Source organism: Anas platyrhynchos, chromosome 13, assembly GCF_047663525.1.
Source record: "Anas platyrhynchos isolate ZD024472 breed Pekin duck chromosome 13, IASCAAS_PekinDuck_T2T, whole genome shotgun sequence".
Taxonomy (NCBI): Eukaryota; Metazoa; Chordata; class Aves; order Anseriformes; family Anatidae; genus Anas; species Anas platyrhynchos.
In genome coordinates, this window is record NC_092599.1 from 1,441,218 (window position 1) to 1,461,304 (window position 20,087).

A 20,087-nucleotide genomic window follows, 5' to 3' on the forward strand; every position below is an offset into this window, starting at 1 on the left:
CCCACGCACCGCTCCCCTCGGGGCAGGCTGCAAAGCCATCACCTTCACACACAGCTCAATCCTGCTTTTCTCAATGAGCACAGATTTATCTGAATTACGGTGTCATTTGCAGAAAACAAAGATATTATTATGAGATGCAGTTTTGGAGCAGAAAGGCCTTTTGTGGTTGAGTGAGAACTCCTGACCTGATCGGACTCCTCATTCAACAGCCTCCTTGTAGACAAAACCTCCGAGCATCATTTTTGATCAATTGTAATTTCAAGTCATTTTAGCTTATTTATGGATGACTGCAAAGACACTTGAGCTAGCAAAATAATTCATGTTTGTTTGCACAGACAAAGCCAAATTTAATAACACAGCCTTTTTAAAAATAAATAAAGTTATGCAGTACAAGAAGTACACTCAAAGCCATTCTTTCTAGAAAGATCACAGCACAAACTCCAAAGTGCTGCTTTTCTCCCTCTCAAGCAAGAGCCAGGAGGTTTCTCCTGGGAGTGTAGACCCATTAAAGCCAAAGCTCCCACTCGGTTCCTCAGCCCCCAAGAAGTTACAAAACAGCTCACAAAAAGACAAATAAATGCTGTTACGGAATCCAAGCCTCCTCTCCTGTTCTGGGCCCCACAGCACACGCAGCTGCAGGCTGGTGGGGGCACACGGTGCCAGGCAGGAGATGTTGGGCAGAACTGGGGGCTCACACACAAGGGAGGGGTTTCATTCGGGAACTTTGAGCCTCTTGCTTTAAGAGCACAAAAACACCTCTGGAAAGGAAAACTAAAGACCCTTTTCCCCAAGATTACCTCATATCTGCTTGGATTATCAGTCCTCTGCTGCTAACCACGTCCTTTCTTCACACTACTCCTTCTGCAGTTGTCCTTCTGCCACCGTCCCCCCCCACACAGCCACCCCCCTCCCATTTCTTACCTTCCTCATTTCCTCCCTATTGAGCCCATCTGTGTCCCCTTTGCCTTAATTCACCTCGATTTGCCACCTGCCTCAGCCCTGCTCTCACCTGGCACATGCAGTATTGCTGGTTTTGACATGATTTCTTTCTTTTCCTTTTCCAAAAGGAATGGCATTACCTTTCTCCTCTCTTGACGTTTTGACCCCTATCCATTTTATGCCTGATTTTAACAGTAAGCAGCAGCAGGTGCTTAAGCTCCATCCTTTTACCCGCTATTAATATTTATTACCCGGTTTGCTGTCAGCACTTTCACCTGCCTGGCAAAACGAAATCTTGACACGCTGGGAAAACAAATGCGAGTTGTCACAACCCCGCGTTCCTCCACAGGGAGGGCTTTGGCCCGAGAGACGCCAGGAGCACGTGAAGGGTGCCAAGGGAAGCCACGCGTGACTATCGAGCCCTGGGCACAAGGAAGAAGGAGAACTCATGTCCCTGGGGAGATGGGTCTCTTCGCCCCATGGCCCACACGGGGAAGGATGATTTTGTAGCTTACATTATCCAAGTTCACTGCACGGCTCTCACAGATTGTCTTAAACGATCAGAGGCAATTCACTTAATCTGTTATGCCTCTCAGTTCTCCATCTGCAAGAGGGAGATAATACATCTCTCCTCCAAAGCCTTTGTTTTTTCTGCTTAGACGGTAAATTCTTTAGAGCGGGGACTGCCTCATTGTACATTTAAACAAAGCCTTGAAGAATGGTTTAGGTTAGGGTCTTTCAAGTCTGTGATAAACCCCCAGCAACCCCACCCACAGAAAACCGAATGAACTGGCACCACACCAGAATTCTGCCTCTGCCTGTCAGGAGTAAACAGCATCCAGATGCTTTGCTTACCTTCCCTACGGCTCTCGAAATTGCTGTAGGAATTATTTTTGTGTTTTCTTTTGACTAGATAAAAAACAAACGATGGCAATGTTGAAAGCATATACATATATATATATATGAATCTTCTACATTTTATGTGTTCTGAATTTAATTCTGCCCCAAAACGCTCTTGGGGGAATCACGTAGTTATTTTAATAGTCCTAATTTTAAATCCATTTAAATGTATTTATGCACCTTTAGACCAAACTCATTCAGGCATTTACACCACGGTAATGAATTGTATGACAGCAATGTATACACAGAAAGAAATCCTTTCCTTTTGTAGAGCATGCATGAGCACTGATTTATATATTCAATAGTTAAGTTCATTGGCATGCATAGAGTCAAGGGATCTTTGTTAATCTAGGACATTTGATGGGGAATGTTTGAGAAGATGCACATTGAGAAAGTCTTTCCTATTTTCATGTCAGGAAATTAGAAATATTATAATGAATTTCAATTTTTCACATCTTTCATCAAAGCCTTTGAAAAAGGTCAGTATTTAAACACGTTATTTTAAAATGCCTGCTGCAATTTGCCTTTCCGTGGTAATTACAAGGAAAGATCCCATAGCATAACACGAAAACAATCCTGCGGGACTCTTCTGAGTCCTGATTGTCAACAAATTTCAGCATCCGAAGGAAAAAAAATATGATGAATTTCATAGGCATAATGAGTATGATGGTCACAGTAAACATTATATAAAGTACTTACATTTCATGCTTTCTCTGAACTGGGAGCTCCCTAAAGCCTGGTGTTGCCTAAATATGCTGATATATAAATATTTATTTATTTATATGTTTTCAAACTGGTCTTCTACATATTTTAAGACAAAACTATTTCACAACTATTTGTTAAATTTGACCCAAATTTTGAAAAGGTTCCACCTTGCCGCCACCTTTGCATTTTTATTTATTTTGCTGTGGTAACTCCCAGCTGTAAGAGCTCACTCAGATCCCCAAGCCTTTAATCTCCTTATTACTTATTCAGATTCCGTCCCTGCCCCAAGAAATCAGGAGCTGTTGTCATCCCAGGGACGTATGAATAATACTGACTTCACGCAGAACAGCAGTCAGCATCCCTTCTCCAGAGCAGTGCTTTCTCTGGCTCCCTGATGCCCCAGCTGAGCTGCAAAAAAAAAAAAAAAAAAAAAAACTCTTTTTGAATCATCTCTTCCCATGTCCCTATTGAAGGACTTCATCCCTGCCAGGGTGCCCTTAGCAGCCTCTGAGAGTTTGCAAGAGGGTTTCTTTGGGTTACTGGGAAATAATAGTGCCTGCAAAATTACCTACCAGATACTCCAACTGCAGTTGGGTTCCATCCTCACTTATCACAGTTGCAAAAAAACCTTGCTATCTGGTTCATATAAAGTAACAGAACTGCACTTCCAGTGATTGTAACTAAATGCAGTTAACCTTAAAAAGTCACTTTTACAAACAGACTGAATTTATCTGGATTTAAATTCTAGTTCTTGTACAAAGACTTAAGAACAGGTTCCTCCCCATTATTCAATTTAACAATAATAATAAAAACCTCCATGACAACTATAACAAAAAGACTCTGATAAAGCCTGAAACCTTTTCGATAATGAAACATACAATTTCCCTGTTTGAAGCATCATTCCCCAGAGAACATTTAAAAAAAAAAAAAAAAGACATAGAAGAACTGTCGTTTTAAAGCTGCTAATGTAAAGAACTACGTACATGAACAGTCCGTGTAAAAAATAGACTTTCAGAAAAGCTAGAGAAAAAATAGTGGGTGGGAGAGACGAGACAACTTAAATGCAGTGTCTCATTAGGACAATTACAGGAGTCAATAAAAACTGGCAAAATTGAAAAAGATTCAGTAGGCTGCTCAGTTCAATTTCCATTTAATTCACAGACAGATAGGTCAACTACAGCCAGTAGTCATCTCGTTTGGTTCCCGTGGTGCGGAGGACACTGCAGTACTGGTAACCACCTCTTTTCTCTTGGCATCCAAGCATACCTTTTGTCGGATCGTGACAGCTATTCACCATCTCATTGCTTTTTAAAATAAGTCTATAATCACACATCTATATTGTAGTTCTAACAACATTAATTAAGAGCAGATAAACTGTCATATAAGAAACAGTAACGTGAATTAATTAAGGTTAGTTCTACCCTGACTCAATTCAGTTCTAAGTCTTCCAAGTTTTTTCATCAATACCTTTTCATTATAATGCCAGAGAGGAATTAATGCACTGAGAGGATGTCAACTATTTGAAGAGGATCAAGCACTTGGGATGCCAAAATAACCATCAGAAGCACTAGATTAATACATTAAGTACGAGTGAGATAGTCAAAAAGTGCGAGAGCATCAATGCGGTAGGTCACACGGTTGCACTGCGGAGAGCACTGGAGAGAATCATGGGAATTAGACTCATGAGTTCAATTCAATACACCACATGATTATAATTTTTTACCATGTAAGACTTAAGTCAAGTTTCAATAGCTTTTTATACTAGCGAGTACTTTTAAATTGGCGAGCATGAGACCTCTATGTTTTTAACATGCCTCCCTTCACTTGTCAAAGCACCAGAATCACCTGAATCAATGTTCAACAATTGTTTATAAATATATATATGTATTTTCAATCATAGGCGCTTTCCTGTACTTGAAAATCTTGAGAAATGTCTTACACATCTAACAGCATGTAATCTTACTGCAGTTGAAATCGTATTTGCATGACTTTACAGCGATCCTAGCTCCAGTAGCCGTGGACTCCTGGGAGAGTCTCAGATTTCATTAAAATAATTGTGTCAAAACTCCACGTTGGTTTTTGGGCCTTTCAGGAAGGCTCAAGTTTACAAGATTCATTAGAAAAAAAAAAAAATAAAAATTGGATGTTTCTTGTGTCTTTTCTGACTTTTTTTACAAACATTGCCAGTTCCCAAGGTCCAAAGAGCATGATCACATCTTAAATAAAGCATATGACCACGTGTCTCCTTTTCTCTGTTAGCTCTATTTATTGCATTTTCTAGTGCACTGCTCCTGTCCTGCCAGGACCTCAGAGCTGCTCTTGGTTATTGCTCATTACCAGCAAAGCTGTGATCACGACTCCCCAGAATCGTGTCCTTGTCGACAAAGTGTGAATTTAAAAACTCATTTGGAAATACATAATGATAAAGTATGAAGTGGGAAGAAAAAAAAAAAATTAACCTCAGAACTTCATTTCAACAGGGAGGTAAGGCTGAAAACAATACTCAAATACATTTGTCTCCTCTTAGGATCCATCCCACCAATAACCAAAATCCACAGCTCCATTTTCACAGTGCCTGGTGCTCGGCAGCTCCAGCTGATGTCTGAGCGGGTGCTCCCCGAGCTCCAGCAACACCCACCAGCATTTCTGCAGCTGCAGGTTTGACTTCTGGCACTTCAGGGATCAGGTTCCTTACACAGAAGTTAAAGAGGTCATTGATTCCCTTTGTACTGCCAACAAATGGACAGTAATCCTCAGGCAGGCTTGGGTTAAGAACCCAGCTGTGTCCATCCCTACCACCTTTCTTCCAGGCCCACACCTGCTGCAGGCACACGCCTTGGCCAGGGCAGCAGTCAGATGTCATCACCAAATTTTTCATCTACCACTAATCTTTCCATCTACCACTATGCTGAGGTTGTCAACAATACCAGCACATCCATCTGACCAAAAGCAATACTGGAGTTAATACTTAATTACTTAATTAATACACATGAATGTATTTCCATTATTCTCCAGATCCACTAGGATTCTCAAGCAAAGAAGCATAAAGTTTAAAAATTAGCAATCCTGGCAGTCAGAGATTAATCTGTGTTAGAAGTGGACAGGATTTCCTTCTGCATGAGACTACTACAGGCAGGGCTCCCTCCCTTTCCTCAAAGAAAATGTTGAGTTGGTTATTTATGGGTAGGTTTTGTGTCCGTCTCTGAAAGACAATGAGCAAAGTCCTAAGGTAATGGCAATCCCTATAATTCTGCTGACAAGCTCATTCTAGCTGAAAAGTCAGTGCTGTTTATGCATTGTCATTATGATAATTTTTATACTTTTGGTATTATGCTAGCAGCTAGAAGCCCCAGATGAGGTCAAAATCTTGTAGGACAGCTTTCCCAACACATGCACTTAAGACAGTGCTCATGCTGCACGCAAACTCTGTTAAGCTACCCCCTGATTTCTATGCCAGTGTATATTTTATAGGTCAAAGATAAACAAACAACACCTTGGAAATATTTTTCTTAAGTCACTGATGCCTCCAATTAAGATGAGCAGTATGCTTTTACAACATAGGTGAAGAGTTCTGTGGGTTTTGCATCTGTCAACAGGTCCGGGTTTAACCGTACCTATTACACTTTGCCAGCTGTTAAAACAAAGAGATTATGATTGTACCACGTTGTGAACACTGGGAGGGAGGGAGGGCGGAAAAAAACACCTGGAGAGCAAATCTTTTTTTCTTCTTCCTTTTACTTGCTGTTCTGACAATAATCTTGCCAAGCCTGAAGACTCCCAAGAGCTTCTCCACACCAAGCACAAGGTCCCTCGGAGCCAGCCCCAGCTCACCAGCCAGCGGGGCTCAGGGTTGCTGCTGGCAGCACTGCGGGGGGTGCCTGGGCCCAGCCAGTCCCTGGGGGCAAGCAGGGGCCCTGGGGGCTGTGTGGCTCCTTGGGAAGGCTTACAGGATTGCAAGCAAGGCAGGGTGCAGGAGCAGATAAAAATCACATCTCCATCTTCCCTGGGCTTACAGCAAATAAGCTCATCTGCTAGTCTCAGAAGCCAGGTCATGTACTACGTTTTGAATTCAGATGTTATCTAGGCCCAACAGATTTCATATGAAGCACGTTTCCACAGCATAAATAGCCCTACAGAGCAGCCAAGTCTCCACGGTCGATTCCCCCATCACCTCCTGGAGCAGCAGCACCTGGCCTTGCAGCAGTGAGCCCAACCGAACAAGGAGAAGCTGAAGCTGGGAGAGTTCTTTGCCTGAATTAGGAATAAAAATACATTTGATATGGGGAGACATATCAGAGCAGCAGCTTTGTTCCCACCTGCAGCTCGCTGCACTGGCTGAGCTCACAGCCCTCTGTCCCGAGCACAGCTCAAGGCCATTAGGACCAATTCCCAGCTGTCTGAGTGCTATGTACCTTCAAGTCCATTTTCTCCCTGGCTTCTATTTTTAAAATTGCTACAGCTTATAAGAGTATTTTGTTCTGTGCCGTGACAGGCTGTCATTTGGTCTGAACACGTCCCTTCCCTGTGCTAAGAATCCCTCAGTAACCGTGCAGACACGTTCCCTACAGGCCGCTTTAGAAGGCGCGCTGTAGGCCCCATGTCGCCTCCTGCCCCGGTGTCATGGGGTAACACGGGCCAAGAGGGAATGTTCACAGCACAGGAGGGACAAAGCATCCCTACAACACCTACTGGCCAAAGCCAACACGGATTTAGCCATCCCAAAGCCAAACAAAGGACAGCCCTCCAAACACAGGCCGCAGAAAACGTTACACAAAGAGCTGGTGTGCTAAGAGAGCTGGCTATAACCATGGGGCCTAGCTCGCCATAACTTCAATTTTCACTGTCTAAATGCTGCGAAAGGCTGCCAACAAGTTACAAATGATGTCTCATGAAGCTTTACAGTAACAGTCAATGTGGTGATTTGGTTTTCCAGCATGGGCTGGGATAAAATGAAAAGGGGAGGCATTGGACTCATGCTTTATTTCCATCTCCCACCAGCATGGCCCCAGCCTCAGCATTTTTAATTTGTCTTCATGGAGAGCGTTAAAGTCTCCGTCAACAAATATGACAAAAAGATTCATGAGCAGCAGAAACACAATTCGATTGAGAAAGATTGTTTCCTCCTAGCTGTGTGTTTAAACTAAACCTCATTATTTTGTTATTTTTAATATGCGCTGTATTTATTATAATTTAAGTGACGAGATTTAACACGCTGTACAAAAACAGTGGGAAAGACAAAGAGAACAGTTTGCTCGTTTTGCTAGCTCAATGATACCTTTATAATGGCATAAGAAAAAACTTCCTTTTATAAACCCAATAGCATCTTATCTAAAATTCACCCTGGAGATTAAGATCAGCTGTCAGACCAATTTTCCAGACTGCTTAGGAGCTGAGAGAGGAACAGTGGAGGGAGGGAAGAGGTAGAAACACACGTTTATTGCTTTAAAAAAAAATGATTTGAAAAACTAGCAAAAGGAAAAACAAAGCAATATGTATAAATAAAACATTGCATAAAAATGTATGTAATGATTTGCTGCATGGAGGTTCCACAAATCAGCTGGTTTGCCCCATGGAACAGCTAATATTTTTGATAAATTGTTACTACTTTTTTCATAGTTTAAAGCCTGAATGATATAACTTAGCTGACTTGCTGCTGCAGCATTTACTTGCTTACTACCATGCAAACATGTCCTATTACCCTTAAGAGTCCCAAATCTGCTTCCAAACCAAGCTGCCATGCAATGGCCAAGGGCCCTGCTCTAATTCCCCATGTGACATTTCCACCGTGCCTGATAAGAGTTTTGAGCAGGGCTCAACTGCTGAGTTGTGATAATCAGGGAAGAGTTGCTGCATGCTTAAATATAAAGCGCAGGGTGACAGCACAGCACAGATGAGCGCCCAGAAACAAATACGGGGTTTATTTCACAAGCATGCACTTACCATAAACCTAGCAATACAATGCCCATTTTAATAAACAATTATTATCTCACTAACAGATGGATTTCTTAAGAGAACAGTAGATGTTTTGCTCATCTCAAGCAGGACATTGTATAGAAGGGTTATCAGCGTCATTCCTCTGTGCTTTTGTGCTTAGAGGTGTTTATTTCCTTCTGAAATATAAGATCCTTTCTGAGAAAATAAGCATGGGGTTTGGAGGCTTTTTAATAACAATTGGATTCTCTAGAAAAATGCATTTATCACAGGTGGGAAAAGCTGTTTTTTGAAATTTGTCATTGCTTCATGGATTTAATGCCCTGCAGCTTACTGTGGCACAACCCCCTGAAAACAGAAAGGCACATTGCCATGGGCTTCCTCCCTCCACATGCTGGGCGTGCTGAGCTCTGCAGCATCCCTGGACATGCAGCACAGCGTGGAGGGAGTCAGGGCCTTTCTCCATTTCCACTCGTCTCATTTAGCTAACAAAGTGAGAACAAGCTGTAACTCCCTGAGGGCTGATGCCATCGTGGCTGTTGGAGGCAGATGGAAAATTAATTTTTTGTCAGCCTCAAGAATGCCACGCAGCACACAGATCTCTTTACCTGTGATGCTAACGCTACGCTACAGGAAATATCTTCAAGTACAGGAACAGGTGTGGAGCTCCCATTGCTGAGGAATCAAAACATGGAAATATCCTTTCCTTATTTTGAAAAGCCTTCACTATAACAATGGCACACGCACCTTAAAAAGACAATTTACTTCGCTAACAGTGTGGTATCTTCTATGCTTCTATGTTGCTTTCAGAGAGAAAAAAAACAAGACAAACAAGTCATTCAATTATTTTTTATTGTCAGTATCATTTCTATGCATTCAAATACCACAGCAAAATTACCTTGTATAAAAAAATAAACACTTCTCTATTAGTTCTGGATTTTATTTACATAAAAATTACAACTTTCAGACAATTTTGAGTTGACAGTTTCCCTTTAGCTTTTATTTATTCCTAACATGTTCATTGTGCAGAGATACTTAGAAACCACCACATGCATTGCTCTCCCAGAATGAAGCTCCATGCTTGCAGTGAAAAGGGGATTTGCTACAAAACTTGTATCCTAGTCAAGCTTTCTTTGGCAACAGCAGAACTTTTAATACTAACTTGGCTGCGTTTATCTCAAGGTGTCTAAAAATAAGTTTGTCTTCAAAAAGAAAGCAAAAAGAAAGCCTTTCACAGAAATAATGCACCATACACTTACAACAAAAGTAAATGTGTAAATCTTAACAGCATGTTGGTAGCTCAGCCAGCAGTGGTGGTGATCGCCACGTGTGCGAACAGGGACCCCATGGTGGCTGTGCTGCAGCTGGTTCAGCAGGGCTCATTGCTGGTGCACGACTGGCGCCTCCGCATCCCACAATTTGCATTTCATCCGTGATCTTGTATTGAGGAGCTCATTCGTTGTTGTTGCTGGAGATACAAAACTGCTGCAGTTTTGAAGGCTTGAATTCTCCTTTCTCGTGGAAGAAAATTTCCTGTAGTCCCCCTCCCCCTTTTTTTGTATACAACATGCCAATAGCTAGAGATGAAAATTCTGCAGAGATGTGAACTCCTCCAGTGTCGCCAAGTGCTGCACTATATTTACAAAGGAACTGCACTCAGCTTGTACTGTGTGCAAAAATACCATGCATATAATTATGAGGCTGAATTTAATGACATTGAAACAAATCTCCATTCTGATGAATGCATAATTACTGTTATTAAAATATTTATGAAATAATAAATTTATTAGAAAACCTTCTCCATATGAGCTTGCAGAATATTACTCTACACAAGTCTAAAATGGCAGCAGAGAAAACAAATTTGCAAGGCACTGAACCCAAGCATTCCCATCCCAGATGGTGTAGGCATGAAAGTTTCCTGAGGTTCCTCTTCATTCAGAGCTTGACGATCCTGAATAGAGACAATTGGAAATTTATTATTTGCTTCGTTTGCAAATTTGTCAGCTCTTTAAACAAAGGCTATTGTGGAAGCATAGCTCTTGTGGAGTTTTTGTTTAGTTTTGTTGTTGTTGCACAAGCAGTCTAGACTGGAATGCATCACTGAAATGACACAGAGCTGAAGAGAGCCACCAGTACTCATCCAGACCCTGGACATTTAGGCTAAATCTAAAGCCTGTGAGACAGAGGTAGAGTTTCCCAAGTCCCAGCTGAGTATAGGTTAATCCCATGGATAAATCTCTCATTAAAGTGGTCAGAGTCTGCTTTTTGCTACCCAACTCCAAGCAGAAGAGCGAGCAGAAATCCTGCTTTAGGAAGGGACCTACTGCATCTTACGTTGCACTTAAGCCTCATACCCTGCTGTGAAAGTACAGTCAAAACAAAGCCAGGAAACTTTCAAAAAAAAAAATAAAAAATCCATGGAGGCTGTAGAATCATCCTCACTATGTGTTTGTAGAAGGTGAGCCAGGCACCTGCTGGGACCAGCTGATCCAGCCCAGCGGTGACTTTGGGGCAGTGCCAGCATGAGAGCCAGTGGCAGGAGGGGAAGTGACAGCCCCTGCCCCAAGAAAACAGGAGAGGGGCACAGGAGGTGTCAGAGCAGGGGGCGAGGGGACAGCCGAGCACCCGTGGCTCCCACCTTACCTCTGAGGGGCCCACATGAACTCCTACAGTTAAATGCACATATGGACATGGTGCAGCTCTTACCCAGTGCAAAGGGGCTGACACCTTTCCATGTACCAGGTGGGCAAAATCCAGTCAGCAAGGTGTGAGCAGTACAGACTACCAAATTCTCATGTTCCTAGCCTAGATTTAATAAGGAATTCCATCCCCCATCCCCATTTCAATTTTCTTGGGCCTTACAAAATTTCCTAATACCCCTGATGAGGACAAAAACACCTGGTTTCTAGTGAGTGGCTTTGATATTATGGATTGGTCTCTGCTTATTTTTGTTTTAGGAGGTCTCCTGGAACCAGGACAAAAGGAAGCTTAAATCTGTCCAAGGGGATCGGATGGATCCCTGCCCAGCTGCCACCCCACTGACATCAGCCAGTGCTGGGTGGACTCCTCAAAGAAAGCGCTGGAAATTTGTGGTAAGACAAGTACGTGCCTGCATCCACTGCAATCTTCAGATTTATAGTTCCACTTATTTATTAGTACTCTTCTAAGAAAGGTTAGGATTCAGGCCTTCATGTAAGATAGTAATAAATGCCTGCTATAAAAATCACACGCAGGGATGTATAGTCACTTTTACACCATCGCTTCTCCACCTGAACTTCAGTTTATGAACAAAGGGGATGACTTTTCCAGCTAACCCTGGAAAGCCTCTGTAACAGCACTACAATCAACTTCTTTGTGCTCCCAGTGACAAGCGGTGTTTAAAGCTGGAGCCTCCTCGCCTTCAGCCCCACAGCACAGAGAGCGGAGCTGCGGGGCTGGGAGTGCTCTGCACACCGACCACGAGCATCCCGGGCAGCTCCGTGTGCTAAACCCTGCCAGCAGGGACAGAGGTGTGAAATCTCTTACAAAGGAAGTGGAGATGTGGGTTTGTACCAAGCCATCCGAGGAGAACCTGGATCACAGTCATTTTTCAGCACGTACCTACAGCTTAAGGCTTTGGCTTTGTCAGCAGTTGTTATACCCACAAGCAAAAAGGCAAGAGCAGTTGTAAAACAGTAAAAGCAAGATCTAAGGGCATATCTACAGCAAGCAGTGGAGCAAAGGGACCACACCAGAGCCAGGTCCAGATTATCTTGCCTTTGAACTGGAAGCAGTAAAGCAGCTCCAGCAAGGCTGGGGGAAGACCTGAGGCTTCTGCTGCTGGGAGGAGAGGGATTGCTGCTCCTGCAGAGCATCCTCCTTCCAGGTCACCATCTCACCCTGCACCAGCTGCACACAAACCAACCCCTCAGGGCTTCCCCCCTTTTCCATCATGGGTTCTGCTCATCCGTTGCTCCCTGCCCAGCAGGAACAGCCAGGCCTGAGCACAACCTGTTGCCTGCATTGCTGAACGTCTTTGAGGTGGCTCTGTGTTACCAGAACTCATCTTTCTCCATTAAATCACCCATCCATGATTCTTCTGAGCCTCACACCATAATAACGTGAGACAGGCAGAACCAGAAAGCTGAGCAGCCAGGTGACACGGCTGTCTGCACGCTGACAGCAGCGCTCAGTGGAAGCCCAGGTGCGCTCCATCCCACCCTCACCTACCACAACTTGGCACATGTGCTGGCTCTCCCCTTCCCACCCCAGCACCATTCCTGAGCAAGATATTGAAATACAGGTCACTTATGTTTACAGAATATAAAAAAAATATATAGATAGATATCTATAAGTATATAAAAGGACATGTATCAATATATGTAAGTGGATATACGAACCCCTACATACACAAGCATGTTCACATACATTAAAGCAGAGCCATCATCAAAATGAACAGAAGTCTAACAACCTTTAACACTACTCTAGCTGTACTCTCCACCTCCCCAGGTCAGGCTCTCCTTTGCACAAAGAGGGAGCTATTTGATGTGCCCTGCGTGTGAGAAGACGGAGCCTGTGCGCTCAGAGGCAGGTCTCCCACGCCTGCTTCCTCCTCCCACTCGGATCAGAGGCCAGGTAGTCTGAGTGCTGCACATCTCCACGCAAGCAGAAAGGCAATCTCTAATTAGGAGCACTTCACGGGGGTTTGGGAACGCTTGCCAAGTTCATTTAAAAATACTCCAAAGTGCAGCACTGGCCTGCATTACCACGGCAGCTGAAGAAGAGGATATACACCCTGCAACACTCGCATCCATTCAGCATGCTAATGCCTCTCCCGAACATCCCAAATGACACAGCAAAAGCATCGCTTACCTCAGTACAAACCAAACGACATCAGAGGGAAGTTGGGCGATGCTGCTGGAGCTGGAGTTGGTCTGGAGATGCAGGAGCAGCTGCCAGGTGGTGTTGCTGGAAGCACCCGACCCAGCAGAGCAGTGCCCATCACCTGCACCCCGCTGCCAGCTGTGCTCAGGGTGCAACACCCTGTGCCCCAACACCAAATTCAGGTGTGTGCCACACCTCTAGGTGGTTTTGTCACCCAAAGCAGTGCATGGGAGCTCCACCAGCCCAAGTGACAGTGGCTCTGGCCATGGCAGGGCTACCACACTTTGGTAACCCATGATGGGACCATGCTTTGCTCTCAGCTCTGCTGGTGGTGAATCAGAACAGCTCTGCTGCCCCCAGCAGAAGGGGTTTAGGACCTTGAGAATCATCGGTAGCAAGGAAGGCCATGAGAAATACTTGTTTTTCTTCAGAATTCTCTCTGCCTGGATGCCCACTCCACCACACTAATGACCTGACTATATTGGATACCATGCTCTCGAACAGCCTTAATTACATGCTTCATATCTTCCAATATTATGATAAAATTCATCATGGTCCTATGTCTGGGACAGTCATCATTGTCACTCATTGAGATTAATTTGAATATCACTATAAATAGAAGTAACAACATCTGATATTATGATGCACAGCACTGTGTTGGAGGGTTTTAATGCCTCCAAGCAAAACTCATTTAATAGAATAAAATACGGCATATAGTACATGTAGTTTTACAGTATTAGTGTTATGAGATTCAAAACCAGATCAATATTTCTTTCATAAAAATTAATGCCTTGAAATGATCCCTCCATTTGTCATCCCAAAGAGGTCACCTTTTCTCATTTCGGGAGTGAGCTGGGAATTGCACGATGTACTTGCTGCTACGTGCTTTCACCACCTGGGCAGACACTTTCCAGCACCCCACGTGCTGCCCCCACGGCACCCCAGTTATCTGCCAGCCCCCTGCTCACTCCCACTCCTCCTGCTGGCTCCCCTGGCAGAGGCTGTCTTCTTCCAACTGTCTCCTTGCAGTCTTTTCAACCTGAAGGCTACAGAGAAACACTTGGAACCAGATTAAGAGCTGAGATTATTGCTAATATTGAACTTTGCCTTTTCAAGAACATAAATTTTACCATGTTCCCCTTCTCTCCCCCCAAAAATATATATATTCACAGCACCTCCAGCATACCACTAGAAGCTCCTCATGGAAACACGCGAGTTCTTGGCACAAGAATTTTCCTTTCCTTTTGAATGTAATTAGCACCTAGAGAAAAATGCTGCTAAAGCATCTTGGGTTTCTTCCCCAAGGCCAGAGATGAGCCGAGAGCCCCCACGGGAGGTACCCGCAGTGAATTACGCTGGGCACTGGAATCGCCTCCTTAGGGGCAGCAGGAGGGGCTCAGAGGAACCTCTGGCTATGCAAATGCTCACCTTGGGGCCTCCATCTCATATTCCCATGGGAAGTTTGAACAAATGAGAGGGAGAAAACCGTTAGTTTGCAAATCCTTCTGCTGTGGTGTGAAGGACTTCATAAAACCTGGCCAGAGCAGCAGCTTAAAAACCACCCCTTCAGCATCCCTGAAATGACAGCAGCACTCGTTCTCTGGAGCAATCCTCACACAGCCCTTATTATCTTCCCCTCAACCGTGCAGCAAATCCACCAGGAACAGGATCTGATGACTGCCAAAGCCAAATTTAATTCCCCCACGCCAGCAGCTGAGAGCGCGCCACGATCTCCGTCGATACGGGCGGCAGCAGCTCGAACGCTGTAGCTCAGCCAGCCGCAGCCTGTTGATGCAGTGTTGGCAAAGAGGAGATCCCAACTTAGATATTCTTGGAAAATGCACGCCCTCTTCTACAAAAAAAGAAGCATCCAGCTCAGAGCTGCACCTCTAAGTTCTGTTCCTTTCCAAATAATCACATTTCTGCTGGCCTCATCGCGTCTCCAGCAGAAGGCAGGCACGGCAACCTTCATCTCTCATTCAGTGCTAAGGTACCCGCAGAAGGAAATACAGGCAAAAGCACCCAAGGGATACGAGGGAGTTTCAATTTACACTTCCAATCTAGTTGTACGCCTTTATCCCACTCTGTTTTCTAAACAGTTCCCTGAAGGGGCTTGGCCATGCACCCTCACAGGCCACAGGAACCGTCACTGATACAAGAAAAAGGTTTTCAGACAGGAAAAGCTACTGTTGATTGACTATTTAAAATTACATCCACTGAGGACAGAAACCTGGAGCAGTAATTAGTTCATTATCAAAGGCTGTAATGAGAACGGAGTCCAAAAATGAGTTTTCCAGTAGAAGAAAAGAAATGAGTGTGCTGATATTCCCCATATTGCATGGTTTTACCCATAGAAGATGAAACAGATTAAGCATTTGGCTTTTTTTTTTCCAGCACAGTTATTGAATTTCATGGAGTTAAATTTGTACAGAAAACTATGACACCAAAGTACCAACATTTTTTACAATGCAAAACCAGCAGCCTAAAAAACATACTGCCTCGAAATCCCTCATGCATTTGGAAACAGCTTTCCAAATTGTTTCTGCTTTATTTTTAGAACAAATATTTAATTTACAATCTGCATACTATTTAGCAGCACACTCTAATAGAATTGTATTTTGAAAAAGTCACCGTACTTGACACACTTGAATATTTATGCACTTCTCCCTCCACGCTCCGGCACACCCGGTGCTGTTACTCCTGTTGCATTAATGCTGCCCCCCGTGAGGGAGGCGCAGGCCCCTCGTGCTCAGCAGCACGCCTCCCCCACGCAGTCCTCTGCCCAAAGTTTGCAGCTTAACCACCATTTCCCAGCAATGTTCTGCAGTGTCCTAGAAAAACCTATGAAAATGCATCGCCTTCCACGCAGGGAAGGAAGCACAACCTCCTGCACAGAGCTCACGTATTTTACGGCAGTGTGGCACACGTGCTGGGGGTCCCGGCCCACTGCCCAGCGGGCACAGCTCCCACTCTGCTTCTGAAGAGGGAGAAATTAAATAACAGCAAGAAGAAAGCACCCAGCCGGAGGCACCCCCAACTCCATCCCTCCTGCAGGGAGCTGGCACCAAACCGGGCAGCTGCCATCAGATGTGAGCCCAGCGCCCGGCTGCCCCCAGGTCCCCTCTGTGTGGGTCTGGCTTGTGGGACCTCGGTGCCAGCTGGGCTGTGCTGAACATCCCAAGTAACTCTCTTAAGGCCCACAGCAAGTTTGTGGCAATACCAGACACTGAATTCAGGCTCAGACTCCTCCTCCTTTCGCTAAACCCTGTGCTCGCAGAGTGCAGCTGTTTATAGCTTCCATCAGCTGTAATTTCAGAAGAGAAATCCTCACGTACGTGGCTTTGGGAGATGTCCTGCACCCATAGCAGCTCTGTGCCCATGGCAAACAGCTCGGCACCCCCTCCATGCCCCAGAGGCAGAGCACTCTGACAAGTGACTGCATCTCAGCATCCCCGGCAGCTTCGCTCCAGCACGAGGAGCACGGCAGGCACACGGGCATCACCGGGGCCAGCGTCCCCCTGCTGCGGCAGCTTTCCAGCTCCCACGGCACCAAGCAAACCCCCCTGCCCCAGCCAGCCCCTGCGGCTTTTACTGAAGGTGCAATTCAGAGATAGAGGCAGGGGGAGGGACCCGTGGGCTTGTCCCTGTGATGAAAGGACAGCTAATGCAGATTCTTTGCATCGTTTTTTATCAAAGGAAAGCTTCCACAGAACTTCCAGCAGTAACGGCACGGGTTAATTCAGATCAGAGGACCTCGGCACGGCTTTCCCCTGCTGATACACCTGTTGGCGTTAGCTGCAGATGCTCCCAAAGCTCTGTGCTGTATCGGGAGCAGGCAGGTGAGCAGCACAGCCGGTCACGGTAACGCGGTGTGCAAAGAACAGGGCAAACACCCCCCTGGGGACAGAGCCCACGAGCACCGGTAGCCAGCTGAGGAACCCCCCCCCAGGCTCTGCATGGCTTACACACGTTTCTTCTCCCCGACTTTAAGGTAGAGTACCAAGTAATTCAATTCTCTTCCAAAATACTGTCAGAGAAATGTAAACACTAGTGAGTAAGATTTCTTTGCAGAGGCCTCCACAGATGGAAAGAGAATTCATCTAGGAGACGTTAGGGGAGCGGCAGCTCGTGCATGAGAACACCCGTCCAGGAGCCACCCCCCACCCCTCAGCGCAATGCCACGGCCAGGAAACCTGCAGAGACCCTCGAGGAACACGCTGGGGGCAAAAGCTAACGCATCTGGGAAAGCATTTAGGTTAACAAGTGTGCTGCTGATTCTCTTTCTAGCAGCTGATTGCTTCTGTCTCCCCATACAACAGCACGTAGTTGCTTAATAGGCACAGCCCTCCTCTTACCTCAAAATATTTCTTTCCCCCTTATTTCTCTCTCCGGCTGGGACACGTTCTGAACTGGTTTTGAAGGAGGACAGGACAAGAGGGAACAGTTTTATGGCACGAAAAATGTGCTTAAAGGAGGCAGAACCAATCCGCAAAATACATATTCAGTAAATCTCTCTCAGGATGTACCAGTTCCTGCTTTCTGGGTGATTTGGATAAAAAGCAATTTGGAGCAGATGCTTAGTCACAATCTGTTAAAATGTTTGGATAGACAGAAATACCACTACCCGCACAAACTGCCCGCACGCCGTGCTGTCTGCAAGCCCCATTACGTAAGTCCGGCGGCACCAAAGGTTTCGCAGGTGCTGTGGCTTTGTAGGGAAGGCTCGGAGGATTCCCCCCGGAGCGAGACCTCAGCGCGGTGCCCACCGTGTGCCTTTGCGGGCGTTCAGACGTGCCGATGCCGCCTGCCTGCTGCCGGCAGCCCCGGGCAGAGCAGACCCTGCTGGGGCAGAACCTGGGCACAGCCCGGGCACCGCTCGCACCCTGCGGGCTCCGGAAAGCGAGGGCCGGCGGCTGGGAGCCCCGGGGCGCTGCGAGCCGCGTCTCCACCTGCCGGGAGCTTGGGGGGGGGGGAGCGAGGAAAACCGAATTGGGTCCGTGAGGAGCGCTCGGGAGAGCGGGCAGGACGCGGGGACGCGGCGCGCTGGGGGCTGCCGGCTGGGAAAAGCGGGCAGCGCTGCCCCCGCCGCCGAAACGAGAAATAAAAACCACCCCCCCGCACCCCCCAAACGCAGCCCACCGCCCCCGCATGCGAAGGCGCAGGATGGGAAGCGAGCAACCCCTCGGCGCACGGTGCAGCTGGGGGCGGCTCTGCCGCTGCCACCGCGCCCGCTGCCGGCGGCTCCCCGGGGCACGGCGAGCTCCGGGGGGCACCGGGGACCGGGGGCAGCCGCAGCCCCTCCGCCTCGTACCCGGTCAGGGACCCGCGCCCCCAGCCCCGGGGTGGCCGCGCTGCCCACCCCGTCCAGCGGGGGTGGCTCCGGCCCCGCACGGCCCCGAAGGGCGAGGGGACGCCTGGCGGTGCCCGGCACAGCCCCGTGGCCGCCGGGGGCAGCCCCCCTCGCACCCCCGGACCCCCGACGGGGGCGGCTGCGGCGCCCCCCGCCCGCTCCGTGCCCCCTCCGCCTTGCGCCCGCCGAGCCGGATTCCTCTCCGATGCAAACCCAGCTCAATCATCGCCTTTTTTTTTTTTTTTTTAATTATTTTTTTTTTTATTCCCTCCTCTTCCTTCACGGCTTGCTTCTTGCAAATGGGGCGATAAATCCAGAGAGTGCCACGCACCGCCGGGAAGGGAGCCGGGGGGGTGCCAAAACGGAGAGGGAAGGCTGGGAGGGAGGCGAGGAGAGGCGCTCAGCTCCGCTCCGGGGGGAGGCGAGGGAAGCACCTGCAGGGGCCCGAGCGCAGCCCCGAGCCCGGCCCGGCAGCAGCCCTACCTGGAAGAGCCGGAGGATGTTGGCCACCATAATGGAGACGGAACTCCCCGACGCCCCGATCACCCCAACTACTTTCTCCGGCTTGACGAAGACGGGCGGCTCCCCGTTGGTGCACCGCACGTCGGAGGTGTCCTTCTGGATGAGCGCCTGCACGAAGGTGAGGGACTGCTCCAGCGCGTAGGTGTCTCGGGAGCAAGTGTCCAGGATGCGAGCGCCCAGCGTGACGTTGGGCAGCAGCTCCGGGTCGCTGTTGATCTGGTCCAGGGCGTAGAGCATCGCCTCCAGCCTGTGGATGCCGTTCTCCTTCTTGATGTCCCCGCAGGGCACGCCCGGGGGGCCCTTGGCGTGGACGGGGAAGAGGCCGCCCAGGGTGATGTCCCCCTCCAGCCGGATGGAGTGCGGCGCGTACATCTCCTGCCCCCGCGCCGCCTCGGAGAGCAGCAACTCCAGCAGGCAGCAGGGCAACTTCAGCAGAGTCAGGAGCCGCAGGAGCCTGCCCAGGCGGACCATGGTGCCGGCGCCGCCGCCGCCGCCCGGGCGATGCCCCCCGCTCCCCTGCGCCTTCATCCGGCCCGGGGCGGCGGCGCCGGGTGCCCGGGGCTGGGGCCGGGGCCGGGCCGCTCCCCCCCTGCCTCCGCCGCGCCCGGCGGCCGCTCGGCACTGGGGAGCCGCCGCCGCGCCGCCACCGCTTTAAATGGTGGCCGGGCCGCGCCGCCCGCCCGCCCCCTCCGCCGCCCCGCCCGCCGCCGCTGCGCAGGATGCGGCCGTGCCGCCCGAGAACGGGCCGGGGACCGGGGATGGGGATGGAGATGGGATGGGGACAGGAACAGGGGATGGAGCTGGGGATGGAAACGGGGATGGAAACCGGGATGGAAACGGAGATGGGGATGGAAACGGGGACGGGGACCGGGGATAG

General features: G+C 47.8%; 1 protein-coding gene across 6 annotated transcripts in view; it reads right to left on the reverse strand.

The window, feature by feature from the left end:
* The window catches only part of GRM7 (glutamate metabotropic receptor 7), a 260,837-nt gene extending 241,003 nt beyond the window's left edge, over positions 1 to 19,834 (reverse strand). For 2 of the 6 annotated variants that reach the window (XM_072044276.1, XM_072044277.1), the window contains exon 1: positions 19,172 to 19,832. In XM_072044276.1, the coding sequence (XP_071900377.1) occupies positions 19,172 to 19,738 (567 nt within the window). In that variant the 5' untranslated portion in view covers positions 19,739 to 19,832. Of the gene's footprint in view, positions 1 to 797; positions 905 to 19,171 lie in introns of those variants that run through there. The other 4 variants (XM_072044279.1, XM_027467423.3, XM_072044278.1 and 1 more) reach the window with 4 other exon arrangements.
* Positions 19,835 to 20,087: the final 253 nt, after the last annotated feature.